Below are 20,262 nucleotides of genomic sequence, written 5' to 3'. Positions count from 1 at the left end.
GTCTGTTGTGTTGTTTGTTTTGCACTTTAGACGGTGCCTATACAAAATAAACCTAGCCCACATGGTACTCAAACCCAAGAAAAGTAAACCTGAGCAAATGAGTGAATATCGCCCCATCAGCCTTGCAAACGTGGTATCAAGGATGGTCTCAAAGTCATGGCTAATTGTTTGAAGAAAATTCTGCCAAACGTTATCTTCGATGCCCAAAGCGCCTTCGTGCCGAATAGACTTATCACCAATAATACCACAGTGGCTTTTGAGATGTTACATCGTATGCGTAACCAACAGAAAGGGAAGATTGGGCACATGGTAGTGAAGTTAGACATTCAAAGCATACAACCGGGTCGAATCGAGCTTTACCTAGCAAATAATGCTCAAGATAGGACTGCATGTACAGTGGGTGGACATGGCCATGGAAACAGTACAAATAGCAACTTACTCAATCCTCGTCAATGGTGAGCCTCGAGGACATATTACTCATATCCGTGGAATCAAACAAGGTGACCCCCTTTCCCTTTATCTCTTTTTGTTACGTGTTGAAGGTCTGTCCTCTATATTGAGAAAAGCCACGAAAACCAAAGACTTGCATGGCATCACTTCGTGTTGAGGCGGCGTCAAAATATCACATATCCTCTTTGCCGATGATAGCTTACTCTTCTGCAAAGACACTCCCGGTGAATGTCATCGCTTGCTTGATATCTTGGCCAAGTACGAGGCTGCCTCTGGACAAGCCATAAATCGCCAAAAGACATCCCTTTTCTTTAGCTGAAATACAAGACATGAGGTGAAGGAAGAGATTCAAGGATTAATGGGAGCGCAAATTATGACTGGTTGCGAGAAGTATTTGGGGTTGCCAAAGGTAGGGGGAAAGTCCAAAGTGTGCATGTTCAAAGAGCTACAGGAGAAAATCACAAAAAGGGTCATGGGGTGGAAGGAGAAGCATATCTCGAAGGCGGGTCGAGAAGTGCTGATCAAAACTGCCGCCCAAGCGATTCCCACCTACTTGATGAGCCTCTTCAAAATTCCCAAAACAATTTGTGATGGTATAAACTCTGCTTTATCTAAGTATTGGTGGGGCCAAACTAGGGATGAGAAGAAAAAACATTAGATTAATTAGAGAAGGCTGTGCACATCGAAAAGGAAGGGTGGAATGGGGTTTCATGACATCCACGCCTTTAATTGGGCTATGTTGGAGAAGCAGGCATGACGGCTTATCCATGAAACACACTCACTATTTTACCGTGTGTACAAGGCCCACTATTTTCCCTCATGTTCCTTTATGGACACGGAATTTGGAGCAAACCCATCTGTGGTATGGCATAGTCTGTTACAAGCACGAGATGTGATACGGGAAGGGTCTATATGGTAGGTGGGCAATGGAAAACGATTGATATTAATACCTATAAGTGGCTACCTCGACCACCAAACTTCAAGAACGGAGTCGATAAAAGCTTAAACGTGGCTAACCTCATTGACGCTAATACAAACCAGTGGGATCGATCTAAGGTGCATGCCATCTTCGACCCGGGTACAAGGGAGGATATCCTAAAGATCAAGTTAAGTAACATGACCTCGAGGGAAAAACTGGTATGGAAAGAAAATAAGGCAAATAAGTTTTCAATGAAAACGGCCTACTAGGTGGCTCTTAGACTCCACCACCCACAAATAGGAGAGCACTCCCAAGCCAGCATGGACCAGAATATGTGGAAAATGATATGGTCTATAAACATCCCTCCCAAGGTATGAACTTTTATTTGGCATGCATGCTCTAATATCCTACAGACCAAAGCAAATTTGTTCCAAAAGAAAGTGCAAGTGGACCCCACTTGTACTCTTTGTGGACAGCATGAAGAAACAACAAGACACATCTTGTGGTAATGCCCTCTAGCTTGTAATGTGTAGGCACTGGTTAGGGGCAGAATTCAGAAAACAAGCTCCTTAGAGCCAAGCTTCTTCCTACTTATGAGACAAATGATGGAGAGACTATCGGGGAAGGAATTTAAGCTATGGGCTATGATTACGTGGGCGATCTGGAATGCACGAAACCGTATACACTTCCAAAACACACAGACCCATCCAACGGAGATCCTCAAGCAAGCAACTGACCTAATGGGGGACTACCAGAAACTTGTTAAAGATCTTGTGTAATGGCAGAAAGCATGATGCCTTTTATAGTTTATTTTTGTTAAGGGCCTTGGCGGCATACAAGGAACTTGTTATGGACCCTCTTCAAGTTTTGTTTATTTTATCCTTTGTTTTTTTAATGTTTTGGGTTCGTAGAAGCTATAGGCCACGATGCATGGCCTTTTTGTATTGCAGCTCCTCAACCAAGTCTCTATCTGTATATAGTTCACTTTTAATTTTTTAATATACTTCTATCTTTGATGTTAAAAAAAAAAAAGGGGCTAAATATGTATTTTTGCTCTCTTTTATTTCTCTTTCCTCTCAAAACATACAAAACATAAAAGAATAATGCTTCGTTTGTTTCCATGGAAAACCTTTTGTAAATTAAGATAGTTTTTCATATTTTCCAGGATTTGATAACATAAAAATAGATGAGTTAAATGAAAACAATCTTCGATCAATATAAAAAGCATGACTTATTTTTAAAGATTGTTTTCTGTCAATTTTTTTTGGAAAACAATTCTATCTTACAATAAGCTAAATAAGAAAAGTTAAAATATTAATTTTGAACTCATTTAAAGTTGCTACCAAACATTGAAAATGAGATAGTTTTATAGAAAATGCTTATTGAAAAATGACTAATTTTCTAGAAAACATCATCTTTAAAACAAACAGAGCGTAAGAGAAAATGGGATCAAAGGGTGAGGGTTTTACAATGGAAGCTTCTATGGTTGTGGTAATTTTTGTTCTTAATTTTTACAAAACCCTCACTTTTTGATCTTATTTTCTCTTATTCTTTTGTGTTTTGTATGTTTTGAGAGGAGAGAAACATAAAAGAGAGCAAAACACATATTTAGCCCCATTTTTAACCAAGGTTGGTTATGGAACCCTAATTGAACTAACCTCAAGCAGGTAAAATACCAAATTTCAAACCATGAGTAGACAACTTAATTTTCAAACCTCATTCCCGCTCCAATTGTGAAAGGAACCTCTATATCGTTGTCACTTTTGCCCTACACCACCATGAGCTCTAATACCACTTATTGGGGAGATAAATACCTTGGGAAGACTCCTTGAATAATTAATATAATATATAGAAATACACCTAAACCCAAAAAACCTAAGCACCAATGGGTATGTACTTAATTATATTATATTAACCACTCTTTTTTCTCATCATTATTCAATGTGGGACTTTACTCATATATGCAACCCAACAGTTTAGACTCCCCTCTCCCTTCTCGTTTCCCGCAATTGTTTTTCGATGCTAGATTTATTAGGAATAAATTTTATGCAAAAAAAATATGGATTTAAGCATTTCTTTTATTATATTTAATAACATTTAAAAGCTACAAATATATATATATATATATATATATATATATATATATATATTGAAAATTTTATATTCTACTTAGTAATTGATAAATTTTCAAATCAAGTATAAGAATCGCATATGTTCATAACAATGAAGATTATGTGATGCTTTTGGTGGATGTTGATACACTAGATGTTGCATCAATAAATTTTTAGTGCATATATGTCTTGGAAGAATTTTACTTGGTACATTTTACCATGTATAGCACCGCACTATTTGGGCAAGTCGGTTCCCAAGTTTTAGCATCCGTTTGAATTGAGTGGGAGGGGAAGTAGAGTAGAATCAAGTAAAATTGGCTCAAAATTAGCCTATTTTCAACTAACTCTACTCCTACTCTCTCCCCCCTCAATCCAAATAAGCTCTTAGTGTTTCGGGAAGAAAAGAGAGGATGTAGATTCAAGCTACGAGGCATCAAAGACAACATATTTAGGATTTAAGTATTTCTAACAGTCTCAAAAGTTTATAAAGTATAAGTATACATTATTATTAATTATCCATGAGTATATCTGTATATGGAGCTTTTTATAACTTCCTCAAAAAAAAAAAAAAATCTTTCAATATTATGAAGCATTGTCAGTATGTACCAATAAGGTAAACACACTCTGACAAGGAGAAATAAATATTAAAAGGCAAATGATTATGCTTAGGTTTAGGTTTAGGTTTAGGTTTATTGTGACTAAAACAATGAGTGAAAACTCTAATTAAAGTAGTATAAATTTGAAGATTATGGTAATGCTATTGTTAGACTTTATCCTGTGTCCGCATGGGGTTAGCTTCTAATTAGAATTTTCTTTTTTTAGTTCTTTTTCCTTGAAGTGACTAATTAATATTTTTTAAAATTCTAAAGTAAAGTTGCTAACCAGTGTGGGATAGAAGCCAACGCATAACAATTACAATAGCATTACCATTGAATTTATACATTCTCCTTCTTCTCAACTCGCACGCTAAATTAAATTACAGTGGTATGAGTTTCGTTGATGGTAATGCTATTGTTAGACTTTATCTTTCTATCCCGCATGGTTTAGCAACTAAGCATTTTTTTTTTTGAAGTAACTAATTAGATTAAGAACAAAGTTTGGATATACCTTTGGTTGTAACCAATGACTATAACTTTACTCAATATCTTTTTAATAGATGTAAATTTTAACAAATCCACCATTAGATTACATTTTTTTCTTTATATCTTTTATGCTTGCAAAATTTCCAAAAGATTAAAAATCAAATATTTAAATTTCAAGTTTTATAGTCTAAAATTATGCATGAAATTTATGCGTTTTACATATACGAAAAACATTGAATCTAATCAACAATTAGGTTTTCAAAATAGCTACGTTAAATTTTTAGTGAGAGTTGTAGTCAATGGTTACAACCAAGTTTGTAATTGTAAGTGCACAATTTGTACTCGATCCAATCACTAGATGGACTCAGGCCCAAAGAGCTTTATACAATGAAATTTGTAGAGTATGAGTTTGAAACTTAGGTCATGGACGTTGGAGAAATAATAAACGGGCTAGATTGCTGCTATTTTATGCAAATAATAGATGAATATGACAAAAAACTCTCCTCGGACGTAAACCGAGGACCACTTGTATTGCCTTTCTTTCTTTAAGCAAAAGATTACAATTGAAATTAAAGTCTTCAATTCATTCTCTCTCTTGATCTCCTCCTTCTAATTCTTCGATCCCCCTCTTCATACCTCTCTCGTTTTTTTATATCCATCTTCTTCTCCCATTTTTCTTCCACATGTAACACAGATCTTTCAAATAGATACTTGTCTCATCCACCACCTTCTTGAAATCTTCAAACAACAGCTAGAAGGCTGAATATTACTGTTCAGAGGTCATTTCTCCATCAATGCGGCTAGGGAGGTAGGTGCAAGGTCTTCAATGCGGTGGTAGCAGCCTTTTCTCTCGATATTTCACATACGTTTTTTCTCTTTACAACAGCATGGAACACATCTTCACCCACCAGGCCTTCCAGAATTCTCTCCCCATACATCATGATATGTCACACGGTCTTTAGCTGATCTGGCCAAGGAGATGCCTCTCCTCAGACAACCTCACCAATCTATCTAGCACGAGTCGACTTGTGGGCCTCGAAGGCTCTGCTCGGACAGACTTATACCACCAAATCAGGCCCAAGGCCCAAATGCATATTTTGACCATTTTACCCCCATAGTATCAATTTTTTTTTTAGATTAATAATTTTTTATAAAAAAAATCTAATTAACCTCTTATCCGTGTTGGATAGACGAAAAAGTCTAACAATAGCATTATCATTGAATTATACACTCTTTTTTCTAAACACGCACACCAACATGTCAATTATATGTTATTTACTTTTCAATTAATAAACTCATTTTTTGTGTGTAATTTAAAATAATAAAAAATTGAAATTTTAACATTTTATAGATAAAATAGGTATTGATCTCTAATTGTCTTAAAATTTTGAATGTATGGAATATAAAAGAAAAAAAAAAGTGTAAATATCAGTAGATTTGTCAAAATACACTTTTAATAAGAAATTATTGAATGATTTAATATTACCCAAAATTACACCATATGTAATTTGAATTCAAACCATAATATATACTCCTATAACTATTTCAAAATCAAGACAATTAGAGGTCAATAACTATCTTAACTACAAAATTTATGAGTTTCAAGTTTTTTGTATTTTAAAATTATATACAAGCCATAAGTTTGGATCCAAAAGTTATTTTGATAAACTTATGAGATTGAAGAGGATGTGGCTCATAGGATAAGATAGAGTGGATGAAGTGGAAAAGCACATTAGAATTTTTGTGTGATTGTAAAATACTTATTAAATTAAAAGGAAAAGTTTATAAGAATGCGTTTGGGAGCTGCGTTTTGTGTCCACGTCTGGACGTAAAACGCATTTCAGTAATTTTTTTTTTGTTTCAGCTGCGAGGGGACAAAACCGCAGTGCGTGTACTGTGCACATACTGTGTGTGCACTGTTCATGTACTTTTTCAAAATTTTTTTATTAAAAGTGGGTCCCACGGTACTATTTACACATTAAAAATTTATTTTGCTACAATATTTTTCAGTTTTCAGTTTCAGTTACATCCAAACGGACCCTAAGACTGCTATATTATCACTTATACTCTATGGTATCGGGTGTTGGGTTAATAAGAAGTAACACATTCATAAAATAAGTGTAATTTAAATGAGAATGTTAAGATGTATAAATTAATGGAAGCACACAGAAAAAAAGAATTTAAAATGAGAGAATTCACTTAAAAGATGGGGGTAATCCCTATTGATGAAAAGATGAGAGAAGATAACTTGAAATGGTTTGGTCATGCTTAGAAAAGAGCAATTAATGTAATGGTAAAAAAAGTGAGTTGATCCAAGTTGAGGAAACAAAAGAAAGTAGAGGAAGAACAAAAATAACACTAGTAGAAGTAATTAAAAATGACATCTTTCAAAAAATTAAAAATGACATTAATTAAGGAAGTAAAAGAGTATAATTTCAAATATATATATATATATATATAATTGTAAAAAATAATACATGTGACCAACCCTAACTAATTTGTTGAGAATCCATTGTCAATTTCAAAATTTTGGGACTAAAACTATAGTTGTTGTTGTATATGAGTTTATTAATTGAATAATACTTAATATGAAATTTGGTACGCGTGTTACAAAAATGAGAAAGCCTAATCTAATGGTGTTAAAACATTAATTTAAGTACAAAATTTGACTCCAAACATGTTTGGAGCATTGGGCTCTAACCTGCATAAAAAGATGACATTAGTTCTTGTCATATGCACTGTACATGACTCAACATAACCAATCAATTGAGTTATTTATATTACACAGATAGGACACATGTCACTTTCCTATTAGTAGTTGAAGTCTAAGGCTCCAAACAAACATTTTCCTTCATTTAATAAGAAGTTATTTAATGGCAGTGGCGGCGCCACATATAGGTCAGGGTGGTCCCAGGACCACCCTAACCTGAATTTTTTTTTTAATATATATATAATAAAAAAAATTTATTTATCTACCTATAAAAAAAAAATTAGGAACATCCTCAAAAAAATTAGGAACACTCTCAAAAAAATTTTATGCCAATAAAATTAAATTTTGGTAGATTATTTGTTACATTTTGGCTGGTACCAGTTTTTAGAAGAAAAAAAAGAAAAACTCTTAAACTGACAAATTCGTCAGCACAGTATGTCATTACTTGCGTCAAACGCCTAAAAAACAAATCCAACTATCGCAAAGATCGGCTTCTTCTTCTTCTGTGCTTCATCTCAGACGTTCTGCTAGTCTACCTCTTCTTTCTTTTTTTACTCTAGTTTTTGCTTTGTCAAGTTTTTTCTTTAGTTTGTTTTTTAGACTTTTAGCTTGCTCACCCCACCCACATGACAAAACTTTGGAAATGACAAAACTCAAAAAGCTAACAAAAGATTTTGATTTCAAATTTATTTATTGAGTCTTGCCTCTTCCCAATATGATATACATATATACGCTCTTATTGTACTATTTTTTGTTGTTGTTTTTCATTATTCAATTACATATTTATGTTTTAATATTCTAAAACAAAAATTGTTATGTAATAACTAAATGATTTGAGTGTCAAAAAAGAAAAACTAATGATTTGTTTATTTGAGTTTTACTTATTTGGATCAATAATTTTATGTTGTATAAGAAAATATAAATATTTTTTATTTTTATTTTTTTTTAGAAATCCCGAAATACCCTGAAACGGTACGTCGAAATAGATCGGTACCAAAATATTTCCTTCCACTAAACAAACCGAAACAAGGTCCAAAACGGTATTCATAACATTGCTTTCAAGCAAAAAGAAAAAGCTAAAAAAAAATTTGAACTAAAATCTAAAAAATAAAAAATTGTAATAGAAAATCTGAAGAAAAAAAATTGTAACAGAGCAAGCCCACCAAGGAACACCCTGAGAAACAATCTTGGAGCCGCCACTGTTTAATGGTATACCTAATCTTTTTTGAGAAGGTGGTATACCTAATCTAATGGTGTTAAAATATTAATCTAATATTTTCCTCAAAATCTTAATATATTAATCTAATATAATGTTATTTTATGGTATAATATTAACAAAGACTATAAATCCTGACCCATAACATTTAATATTTTGGTAAATTTCATTGTTATTTCTTTAGAACTTCGTATGTTTGCCGGTACATTAATATTTTGGTCATTTTCATGGTGATTTCTTCAGAACTTCCTATGTTTGCTTGTACATTTAATATTTTGGTCATTTTCGTGGTGATTTCTTTATAACTTCCTATGTTTGCTTGTTTGGCTTGGATAGGATTTTCTTTAAATAATTTGACTGTCCAAAACCCTATGGCAAACCAGTAGTTTTTCTTTTCTTTTGAGGCAAAGGGTAAACGACCTTTACAATCATTTGATGGTGAAACCACATAAAACTCGGCCTAACACACAAATAATCCTGAGTCAAAGTTAGATAATCAACAAACAGCAGAGCTTTTAAATTAACTCTTTCATTTAATATCTAACCATCAATCTCACTGCAACATCATCTCCCCTCTATTTACTATTTTGTGTCTTTCATGAGCATTTGCCAGCTATTAGAACAACAGGTAATAGCCAACTTAATTAGAGATATGACGGATAAGTAAATTTGTATCTACCTATCCAACACATAGGCAGGTGATCGATTCCTTGCTTGTGGAATCATATAGAGCCAGAATCCAGCCAAACACCACGAGTTTCATAAACATGCATACGCTTAAAGAATAATGGGCAATTTCACTCAAGATGCTAGGAAACTTCGATTTGTCAACATGTTTTGAAAGTGACATTTTACTCACCTAAGATATGCTCCCTTGAGATTCCTTATGCTCTTCTGTCAGACATTATCATGCAAACAACAATTATAAACAACACTTCTGGATAAAATGCCATTTTTCTAAACCCACCAATTAGTAAAATGCTAACTTTTTAAACCACAAGAAAAGAGAGTAAAATACTACTTTTCTAAAAGCATGTGAATTGCCAGTGCATGTTTTGACATCAAACTTTGGCAGTAATGGCATAGAACTCAGATGGGAAAAGATCATGTTTTTTAGACCAAAGGTTAGCAAAGCAAACTGGCCTCATACCACAAGCGAGTAGAGTGTAGTTTTCCATAAAGAATAGTTACGTAACCTTTGTTCATATTTATGTGATGCATACAAATCTGAAGCAAGCAGGAACTGAAATGAAACTAAAGGCTAAGCTGCTTAGACGCACAAGAATGGGAAATAAACTCTTCAAGAGCTTTATCTTGGAAACTAGCACTTAGGCTAAAATCTGTACTCTCATCTAAAACTGAGTAGGTTTACAATCCTTGGCCTATTTAATATTTATACAGTACACTTGAATTACTAGGGCCAAGATCTTAGCCAACTCAACATATGGCTTCTGCCAGCTGGCCTCAGCCCCCAACAAATTTTGTTACAGCATACTAACTACTAATTCCTGTAACTGACCAGCAGCTGTAGCTTTCTACTACAATGTGTTCTACTTATCACATATTAGAATTACAATTACACAAGCATGTTAACTGCTGCATCATTATGGATGACGGAATAGTTTGTTGAGTGAATTAAGAGAGACAATAAGGGGGTTGATAATGTAAATAAAACTTAAAGAGAATTATGTTCATTTACAATTTGACCAGACCCTTCGTGCACAATGAATCACTAAGAACTATTTCCCAAAAAATCATCCTCTCTGTGTGAAAGCTAACCATGAATGAGTCAGCAGTCATGTCCAAATGTCTATGTCATAAAACTCCCTCCTGAAGATAAGCATTGATTGCTAATTTACCAATACTTGTTCCTGCAATGTATCCACCAGACCAAGCATTCTGAAAAGAAAAACTAATGGCTCAATGAGGAATAAATAATATCTTGTTTCCTTCAGGAGGGCTTAGAGAAAACTGAATAGTGATCAAACAGCTAAGTCTCAAAAGTAAAAATTGAAGTCTCTTGGATGGCTATGAGGACTATATATAAAACTTTCACCTGTAGCACTACAGTGAAAGGGTCAACGTGCTACCTTTCATGTTAATCATGGATTATCTTTCTTCAAAAAATAGGTTGTCTTGCCTAGGTCACTACAACCACTGGAAAGAGTGGCTCAAATTCTATCATTTGGCCAAATGAAAAGAAGGAAAAAAGATGATCCTTCTTGCAAAGCAAAATGCATGAAACATCTTATGTACTAGTTTCTGGGAAGGAAATACCAGATCCACTTTGACGATAGACAATAAGAAATTATATTGAAAAACTGTATATATGGTGGCTATATCAAAAGTTGAACCTACTAGAGCAACTAACAAGGAAGTGCTTCCCATAGAAGCTAATTGAGATATTATTTGATTTTGGAAATGGTTCCATTAGAAGAAGAGCTACAAGATATATAATTTATTAATATGTAACAGCTAATGCTAGTTATTAAATGGATGTTTTACCTGGAAATTAAAACCACCAGTTACCCCATCAACGTTCAGTACCTGCAGAAAATTCAAACTTTTGAGGGCCATAGATGGGCCTTTATAGGTTGCAGTGGGTGTGAATGGAAAGCAAAGAAGTACCCAAGTAACATTACCTCTCCGGCAAAGTATAGATGTGAATGTATTTTGCTTTCCATTGTATTCAGCATGATCTTCATAAGGGAAAGAAAACCAGAGTTATATTTACAATGAGAGAAAGAGAGAGAGAGGCAAGAGTGAGTGAGAGAGAGTAACCTCAGAAAGTGGGACACCTCCCGCAGTGACAAATTCATCCTTAAATTGACCCTTCAACAGGAAAGAAGGTGTATCATCTCAAGAAAGCATGAAGTTATTAACAATATAAAGAACTAGAAAGTTCAAGCGTTGAAACCTACCTTCCCTGTTACTTTGAACGTACAATGTTTTAACAAAGAAGCGACAGAAATTAATGAGTTATTAGAAACAGAAGCCCACAACATATCTTCAGATAAACCCTACATATAGATAACAGAAAAAGAAAATCATCCTTCTGGAAAATTTCACCAGAAGACAGCATATGAACTCTCAACTTGTAACACCACTTATACCTCACGATCCAATATATATTTCCAAAATCTCTTTACAAGGCCAAATTCTGAAGGACATGAATTGACCGCTTTCTGCTTCTGCAGAAAATGTGGCCAAACAATCAAGCAAAAATCAATTCAAGTACAACAAAACATCAAAATATTTTTAGTGTGTCACAGTATGCAACAACACCAAAGGTCAACATGAAAGCTTAGCACAGCATCTAGTTAAGACCATATTTGAAATAAGCTTTATTGCCCAACCTTAAGTAATACCTGTTAAAGAGCATGTTAAAACAATATCATTACTTTTAATACTGCACTATCTTAAGCTAACCTCAGGTGTTTGCAATGAGTTGTATCTAATCATACATTCCATGTTTAAATTGCTAGACCTACTTAAATTACTGATCCAACTCTATGTATGATAGCCAGATAGGAAGTTGGGTTCACCATGAATTATCACAACTCCATCCTAGCAACAAATATTTCCATATTAAAAAAAAGTTCCTAGTTCCAGCCATACATATAATAATAATAACTTAATGGAAAGTGCTAGAATCTCTGCAAGCAAAACATAAGATCCAGGATTACCACAAACCGATGCTTGTGCTTATTAAGTATGGACTTCACATCTTCTATATGCAAATCAGGTGTAAAATCCACAACAAGCATCCCTGCATAAAATGCTATCAGGTTGCCATATAGGAAAAAGAAAATTATAGGAACTTTCATTACCTTTGTAACCAGAAATGAACAGATTTCGTGCCCCCCAGGCAGATAGCCGAAGAACAACAGGCCCACTGAATCCCCAGTGTGTGACTAACATGGGCCCAACCTACAATTCCAAAGTTGTCATCACATGGTATAAATTATCAAGTACTTAGATGGTCACAGTGAGAGAAGCATGCCTGTGTGAGCTGTGGTACGCTACTTTGGACATTATCTAATTTCAGCTTAGCTTTAACTTTAGGGAAAGTAACCTGGCATAGAAATGTTAACAAATTGATTGAGCTACGCACTTATAATAGAACATTGACTGTTATACTTTCAATATCAAGTAGCTACAACTAGTAATCATCTAAATAATGATTATAAAAAAAGAATATCAGAATCAGAATAGCTACAATCCATAGCTCCCAAAATTCCACATTGTGTAATGGTGAATTAATTGCAGAGGTTATTATCAGGTTACAGCTTATGTGATCTGTACAGAATCAGCTACTTCTGGTCTGGAAACCTGTAAACAATTTTCCAGTTATACTCATCATTAATTTGTATGATTTGCAATATCACATTACTATGATACTGGATTGCAACGCATGATGCACACTCTCTTTTATCAATAATTAGAATAAGAATATTTTATCATTCATATAACCATTACTTGGTATAGATATCTTTTTCCATACTACCATTTCTGAAAAGTAATTATTTACATATTCTCTCTATTATTTCTTCTACTTTTATCTCAAGAAATGGATAATAATAACTACTATTTGGGTAAAGAACCACTCATACAAAATTTTCCCCTCGCACTCAAGTACATGAGTTTTAAAAAACAAAGAACAGGAGCTATTGTAAAGTAGTAAAGATTTCGATTAAAATAAACATTACTCCTGACAACTCTGCCAATTGTGAATCCTCAATCTTGAAAGTAAACAAACTTGGGACTGGATCAACAATTGAATGACCAAGTTGAGCTGCAAGACTGTAACCCTGTAAGAAGAACAGGAACAACTTATCAAGAAATATAATCCACATACATGACAATCCAATTGAACCACTTATTCATCACAACCTGCTGACTACTGCCACTAGCAATCAATAGATAATCAGCTTCAACATATTCAACATAATTTATTGTTCTCTTCTCAATCTTAATGAGGAATTTTCCACCACTAGTAGCAGAAGCGGTTGTCACAGCTTTTCCAGTCTGCAAAGAAACTGATTGAGGAACTTTTAGCATAGGCTGCTCAAAAAAATGTTGGATTATATTGAGAAGGCTACAACTCAGGTTCTGTAAAATATATTGAACACAAAACATAGAACTGGCAGAAAAAGGCAAGGTTGCTCATTAATGAACTGAAGACATTTTTAGTGGTTTATGAACATCTGTGATATTTCCATACGATATGAAGTTGTTAAAAGAATCACGCAGCAGTAATATATCCCTCTCACAAAATGCTACAAACAACAATTTTTTTAGGCTTGAGGATATTAAAAGAAGCAGACTATTCCTCAAATATTCCTTCAGTTACAATAGCAATAGCCTTTAATTTTGACAGGAAGCAGGGTTCTGGCATCTTGCAAACAGTAAATATTCAGATGCCAGAATTTTTATTTTTTATCTGTACCACATTCAATAAAGAAATCCTCCCTCTTGAGTCTAGCACTAAGAAAAACGTTTAATGATTAAATTATCTACTTTTTGAGATATAATGCTATCAGAGATATATTAGCTAAGCATGGAGGTTACAATTGTAATAATTGATAAATAATGTAATCAGAGAATCAAGGCATCTGGACACTAAAGACAACACTGGATCATTTGCATTGAACATACTTACTAGTAATTATAGTCAGTAAACCATTGACCTAGGCCATTTGGTGAAATTATTTCTAAGGCATTCACAACATGAGAGATTATTTCTATTTGTTTTTGAAGCTCTAAATATTAGGGATCAGTGCATAGTGAAATCAAGCTAAAACATAGAACACTTGCAAAAGAAACACAAAGTAATTTATGAATTGGATAGATGGAAGTCATCTCAGCCCCTGAAACCCAAGATTCCTGTGTAGCCCACCAATTGCAATGCATGTGATGTCATGCAGGCAAAACAACCAGTTAATATTCAAGGCATACCATTACAACATAATTGAATGCAAGATAAATAAGAGTAAACTTTATTCAATTCATAAATAAGCATACCTCCCAACCTCGTTGCTTCAGACATTAGACAATCAATTATTGAAGAAGAACTGTTACTGACAGGAAATACCCTTCCATCATCCTCAATCTATGCGCAGATAAACATAGATTATGCATGCACAAAAAATAAACAAACAAGTGACAGGCAGTTTCAAAGAAAACCTTAAGCTTCACTCCATGATCAGAAAACCAGGACATGGTATCCACTGGGCCGTGCATGTAGAAAAAAGATCCTCTCAGTTCTTTATGACCCCTAGGATAATGTTCTGCAAGAATCTAAGAACAAATTCTTAGGTTTTAGGGAACATCAATATACTAAGTTTAGTGCAATGAACCAATTGGGAAAAAGGAAGAAATTGTTATAAAGCCAGTTAAAACTGGCAAACTCTCTACATTTAATAGAGTTAACAACTGAGAAACATCATAACAAGAATGATTTCAATCATTTCCCTTCCCAGACATGAGCAAAAATTAATTTAATAACCTTGAAATTTTATGTCACCTAAAAAATCCAAGCTACTAAAAATTTTCATGTTCCACTCCCACAATAGATGATGAATAAGTTATTCTAGAATTTTAGAGTGTAGAACTGTAGAGCAAACAATCTTCCGCAGTTTTTGACATGTGGGAATTCATTATTATGATTACAATGTGGCATTTAAAATGTAGAACATAACTGTAGGCAAAAATATTGTCATAACAAAAACAAGTCCAATATTCTTGTAACTACTTGAAGTCAATTATTGTGAAAATTTCTTATTCCCATAATCGCAAATAACAACCAGCTGACAATTTCACTTAACAAATAGAGAAGTGCTACGTCTACAACATTTTCACAACAAATCATAGGTGGTAAGTTGTTATTGGTTCTAATTTGAATTCACAACTTAAATTATTTTGTTGTGAAAGTATTGTGAAAATGTTATGGACATAACATTTCTCTAACAAATATGATTTACATTGAGGAGGCCAACTCTAACTGAACAGACAAAAAACATTGTCAAATCACCATCTTCTAGTTCTTCATAAAATTTAGGCAGGAGAAATGTGGTTTCTTGAAAAAAAAAGTATTAAAAAAAAAATTCAAAGATAACATCATTAGCTTAACAATATTATTACACACCAACACCATACAACAATTCATCCATAACTTATGGCACTATGTATTGCCATAAAGTGTGTGAGCTATTTCATTATAAAACTTACACCCAGAACTTCAATTTATCAAATTTCTTATTTATGATAATAAATTATAATGCTCACCAAATTGTCAGTACAATGTCCATTTGTCACATTGCACCTACCCCCTCCAGATATTTTCACCTACAAACAATAACATTTTAAAAATATATATATGAACAATAAACCAAATAATATTTTTATTATTATAAGATTTTCCAAGAATATGTAATAAAACACAAACCTTTGACAAAGGTTTCCCTTTCTCAATAACCACCACTTTAAGATTTGGCGCAAGAGTCTTTGCTCTAATTGCCCCAAAAACCCCAGCAGCTCCACCCCCAACTACCACCAACAGTTCTTCACTTGACTGCCCATTAAAGAAAACCAAACAATTAAAAAAAACCCAACTTTTTTTTTCTCTGTTTGGTTGCTGAGAAAAAGAAGAGGGTAATGCGTAAAAATGTTACCTTTTGTGCTAAGGGTATGGCAGTTGTAGTAAATTTTCTTGCTCTGGGAGTTAAAAGGAGAGAGCCATGGTTTCTGGCGGTACTTCCAGCTTGTGTGGAAATCCCACTGGTGAGGATAAAGCGCGCCAAAGTGAAGCTCATGGTAACTAGTGATACAATGAAAATTTGGGCGCACCAGGGATAAAGAGTGTTTTTTGGCGACCTGATACGAAAATCATAACTTTTTGCTGTTTACTCCCCAACTATTCGAAATCATAGGTAGTAACTTAGGAGATTTGGTACACCCAATCAAATACACATTTTTAGTTTTTAAACAACAGTACATATACTTTTATACATTTTTTTTTACCCGCATGTAATTTCACATATATTTTCAAATAACAAAACGCATATTTTTAAACACATATACCAAACATCCACTTAATTGCCGTATAGCGTTTAACCCATGGTATCAATTTACTTGGATGTCCTTGAGGGACAGAGAAATTTCATTGTTAATCCTTAAAGTTTATCTACGGAGCACTTTTAGTTTTTGAAGTTTCAAGTGGGTGATATTGATCCCTAAAGTTTTAATAATGAGCGCTAGTGCTCTTCTATTAACTTTTGTTAGTTTTTTTGTCTACATGTCTAAGTGGGTGATATTGATCCCTAAAGTTTTAATAATGAGCGCTAGTACTCTTCTATTAACTTTTGTTAGTTTTTTTTGTCTACATGTCTAATGAAATAATGAAATGATAATTTTTTAATAATGTGTCATTTTGTTATTATTAAAAATTACACATCAAAATATACATTAGCTTAGGTCCGCCAAATCAAACCCAGTTCTATTTTGGATCATACATTGATTTTCTTAGTAATCAAACAGAATTACTACTAATTTTTTTTTCAGATCTTACATTGATTTTCTTGGCAATTTGCATCTTATAATGACTGCTTGGCTTCTCCAAGCTGTAGTAGTACCCCCACTCTCTCTAAAACCAAAGGATTTAAAATCAAAACCCCAATTTGAATTAAAAAGAAAAAAAATTACAAGAATAGGACTATCTGTGATAAAAGAAAAAGATGGGGATACCCTTTTGATTGTCCACCAAAAAATATATTATATAGGGTAGGGAGATGCCAACCAAAGGATTTAAAATCAAAACCCCAATTTGAATTAAAAAGAAAAAAAATTACAAGAATAGGACTATTTGTGATAAAAGAAAAAGATGGGGATACCCTTTTGATTGTCCACCAAAAAATATATTATATAGGGTAGGGAGATGCCTTCCCAAATGTGGGTGTTAACTAAACAATCTTGAAGATTCCCGTGTACTTTGGAGAAATATATGAGTTGCGGTTTTTCTTTCATTATCCTAATAATTATTTTGGATATTATGTTATATCTCCAAACCTTGAGAATATTTTCAATTTGTATTTGATTTTCGGCATGTACTACAAATTTCCAAGCAATGGTGAATCTAATAGCTAGTAAGAAGGCAGACAACGATAAATTCGGCAAGCTAGGTTTCAGCGATTGGAGAGTATTAGTAGTAGTTTTGTTTGGTTGGTAAGAAAATCAATGAAAGATCCAAATAGAGTTGGGTTTGATTTGGAAGACTCAAGCTGATGTGTAAGTTTTTAATAATAAAAAATTGTCACATCATTAAAAAATTGCCACATCATTATTTCGTTAGACACAAAAACAAAAACAAAAACAAAAAACAAAAAAAAACTAACAAAGTTAATAAAATGACCACTAGCACTCATTATTGAAACTTTAGAGTCTAATAGTGCTCACTTGGAACTTCAAGGACTAAAAGCGCTCTGTAAGTAAACTTTAGGAACTAACAATGTAGTTTCGCCAAGAAAATACATGGTGTTTCATGTGTATATTTATCCCCTCACAACTGATGGGGCCCATAGCTAATGAGTTACACTAGCTAAGAGGAGGAGGACATCTGATATAGGGTATACTTTCTTGAAGGGATGAGGTCTACCCTCTTACATAGAGTAGATCTCATATTTGTAAGGTTCACTCTCACGAGAGAAGGTAAAAGCATGTATCAAATGTAGGATAAATTTACTTCTAAGAGATCTCCTCATAATAGAAATAAGACAACAAATATATGGACACAAATTATTATTATTTCTTTTGGTCACAACTTTAATATTCTCTATTAAGTGATAATAGTAGATCTAAGTATCTCACTATCTTTTGTTTATATGAATGAGGAGGAAGTATGCATTTATTATTAGGTTCAAGAACCGAGGGTAAACCACTGCACATTCTTAGTGCGATGATCACTCTACAAGTATAAGTCCTTGTGGAGTGTGGAGGGCAAAAATCGGGGTTTAAGTCTTTAGAAGGGAGTTTCACAGACATATACATTTAGATTAGGTTAGAGTAGAAATTCTATCTTATATAAAAAGAAAAAAAAATGAGGGTAAAGATAGATTTAGGATAATTCTAACCATTAAAAAATCATTTATTTTTGCTCAAAAAAAAAAAAAAATTTTGTTAACTAGTGTTTCATGCATTAATGAAGCATCTATTAAGTCCCATTTGCATTAAGAAATAGCAAAAAGAGCAAAATTTAGTTGAAAGATCGACTTTTTTATTTATTTATTTTTTAATTTTAATAATGAGAGTAGTTTCATGGTCTATAAAAGTAGCTCCATTGCATTGGTTTCCCAATATTAATGAATGCCATTAATTTGACCATTTATTTATTGAGAGGTGCTACGTCCACAACATTTTTACAACATTTTTACAACAAATAATAGGTGGTTAGTTGTTATTGGTTCAAATTTGAACCTAACACTAAGATTACTTTTTTGCCCCAACAATAACAACCAGTAACATCCTGCCACTTAGGATTTGTTGTAAAAATGTTGTGAAAATGTTGTGGACATATCATTTCTCTTATTTATTTATTTATTTATTCGATGATTTTACTTATCAAAACTCAATAAATGTTTTTGGCTCCAAAATTTTTATTTATTTATTAAAAGTCCATTTGGAACAACTTATTTAGCTAAGGGCACGGCTCTTGTCTAATGCCTTTAGTGCACTAGACCCTCTGTGATCATGACGTGTATTCGTTTTTCGGACACGCATCATGATTGTAGCAAGTCTAGTATCACAGGACATTGGATAGAAGTCGCACCTTTTAGCTAAAACTAAAACTTTTTATTAAAAGTATTATAGATAAAGCTAAAAACTAGCTGAAACAATACAGTTAAACCCATGAATAGTACCAAAAAGTGTAATGAAACTTATGAATAGTAGTAAAATAAGTTGAATAGTAGTAAAATAAGTTAAATAATAGTAAAAATAAGCTAAATAGTAAAAAAAGTGCAGTGGACATTAATTATTTTTGCTAACTTATTTTACTATTTAATTTATTTTTACTATTATTAATGGTCTCACTACACTTTTTGGTATTTTTTATGGGTTCTATTGTACTATTTCAGCTACCATTTATTTTCACTAAAAAAATTTTAATTTCAGCTAATCCTAAACGGATACTAAGGCTGAGTTTGGATACGGATGAAAAATGAAAGCGTCTGCGTTCAGCGTTTTTTTTTTTTTTTTTTTTTTTTTTGCCCTTCTGCTTCACGCGTTTCATAGGAGAAGCGGCTACTGTTCATGCTACTGTGCATGAACAGTAGCCGATTTTGTTGACTTTCAGCAAATTTGTGGGTCCCGTGTACTGTTCACGGGACCCACAAACTTCACTTTTCAGAATTTTTAAAATTAAAAATGGGACCCACGGCACTATTTACACATTTAAAAATTATTTTGATACAGTGTTTTCAGTTTTCAGTTTTCAGTTTTCAGCAATAAGCTGTATCCAAACGGACCCTAAGGCTGAGTTTGGATACGGATGAAAATTATTGCGTCCGCGTCTGTGCGTTTTTTTTTTTTTTTTTTTTTTTCTTCTTCTGCTGATGCACGATTCAGGGGGGACAGCGGTTACTGTTCATGCACTGTGCATAAACAGTAGCCGATTTTGTTGACTTTTCAGCACTTCTGTGGGTCCCGTGTACTGTTCACGGGACCCACAAACTTCAATTTTCAGATTTTTTAAAATTAAAAATGGGACCCACGGCACTATT

At 33.5% G+C, this 20,262-nt stretch overlaps 1 protein-coding gene across 2 annotated transcripts; it reads right to left on the bottom strand.

Annotated features, from left to right (window-relative positions):
- Positions 1-9,774: 9,774 nt before the first annotated feature.
- LOC142644114 (uncharacterized) lies at positions 9,775-16,387 on the bottom strand. 2 transcript variants are annotated; one of them, XM_075818794.1, is made up of 16 exons: positions 16,162-16,387; positions 15,936-16,061; positions 15,776-15,835; positions 14,675-14,788; positions 14,513-14,600; positions 13,382-13,527; positions 13,198-13,299; positions 12,492-12,563; positions 12,319-12,418; positions 12,175-12,257; positions 11,602-11,679; positions 11,410-11,508; positions 11,270-11,320; positions 11,131-11,187; positions 10,994-11,035; positions 9,775-10,387 (listed from the first exon to the last, which is right to left on the bottom strand). In XM_075818794.1, the coding sequence occupies exons 1-16, from the start codon at positions 16,300-16,302 to the stop codon at positions 10,304-10,306; spliced, it is 1,443 nt and encodes a 480-aa protein (XP_075674909.1). In that variant the 5' UTR covers positions 16,303-16,387; the 3' UTR covers positions 9,775-10,303. The 2 variants fall into 2 exon arrangements, with proteins under 2 accessions (XP_075674909.1, XP_075674915.1); XM_075818800.1 differs by having other exon boundaries at positions 11,602-11,673.
- Between the last annotated feature and the right edge of the window lie 3,875 nt (positions 16,388-20,262).

The sequence above is a fragment of the Castanea sativa genome, chromosome 1, assembly GCF_040712315.1.
Source record: "Castanea sativa cultivar Marrone di Chiusa Pesio chromosome 1, ASM4071231v1".
Classification (NCBI taxonomy): domain Eukaryota; kingdom Viridiplantae; phylum Streptophyta; class Magnoliopsida; order Fagales; family Fagaceae; genus Castanea; species Castanea sativa.
This window is presented reverse-complemented; position numbering and strand designations above follow the sequence as displayed.

Coding starts and splice junctions, on each gene's coding strand:
- LOC142644114 (XM_075818794.1), bottom strand. CDS start 16,302: ATGAGCTTCACTTTGGCGCGCTTTATCCTCACCAGTGGGATTTCCACA. Junction 11,509..11,601: donor AATATATATTGGATCGTGAG/GTATAAGTGGTG, acceptor ATCTATATGTAG/GGTTTATCTGAAGATATGTT. Junction 10,388..10,993: donor CTGGTGGTTTTAATTTCCAG/GTAAAACATCCA, acceptor TTTTCTTTTCAG/AATGCTTGGTCTGGTGGATA.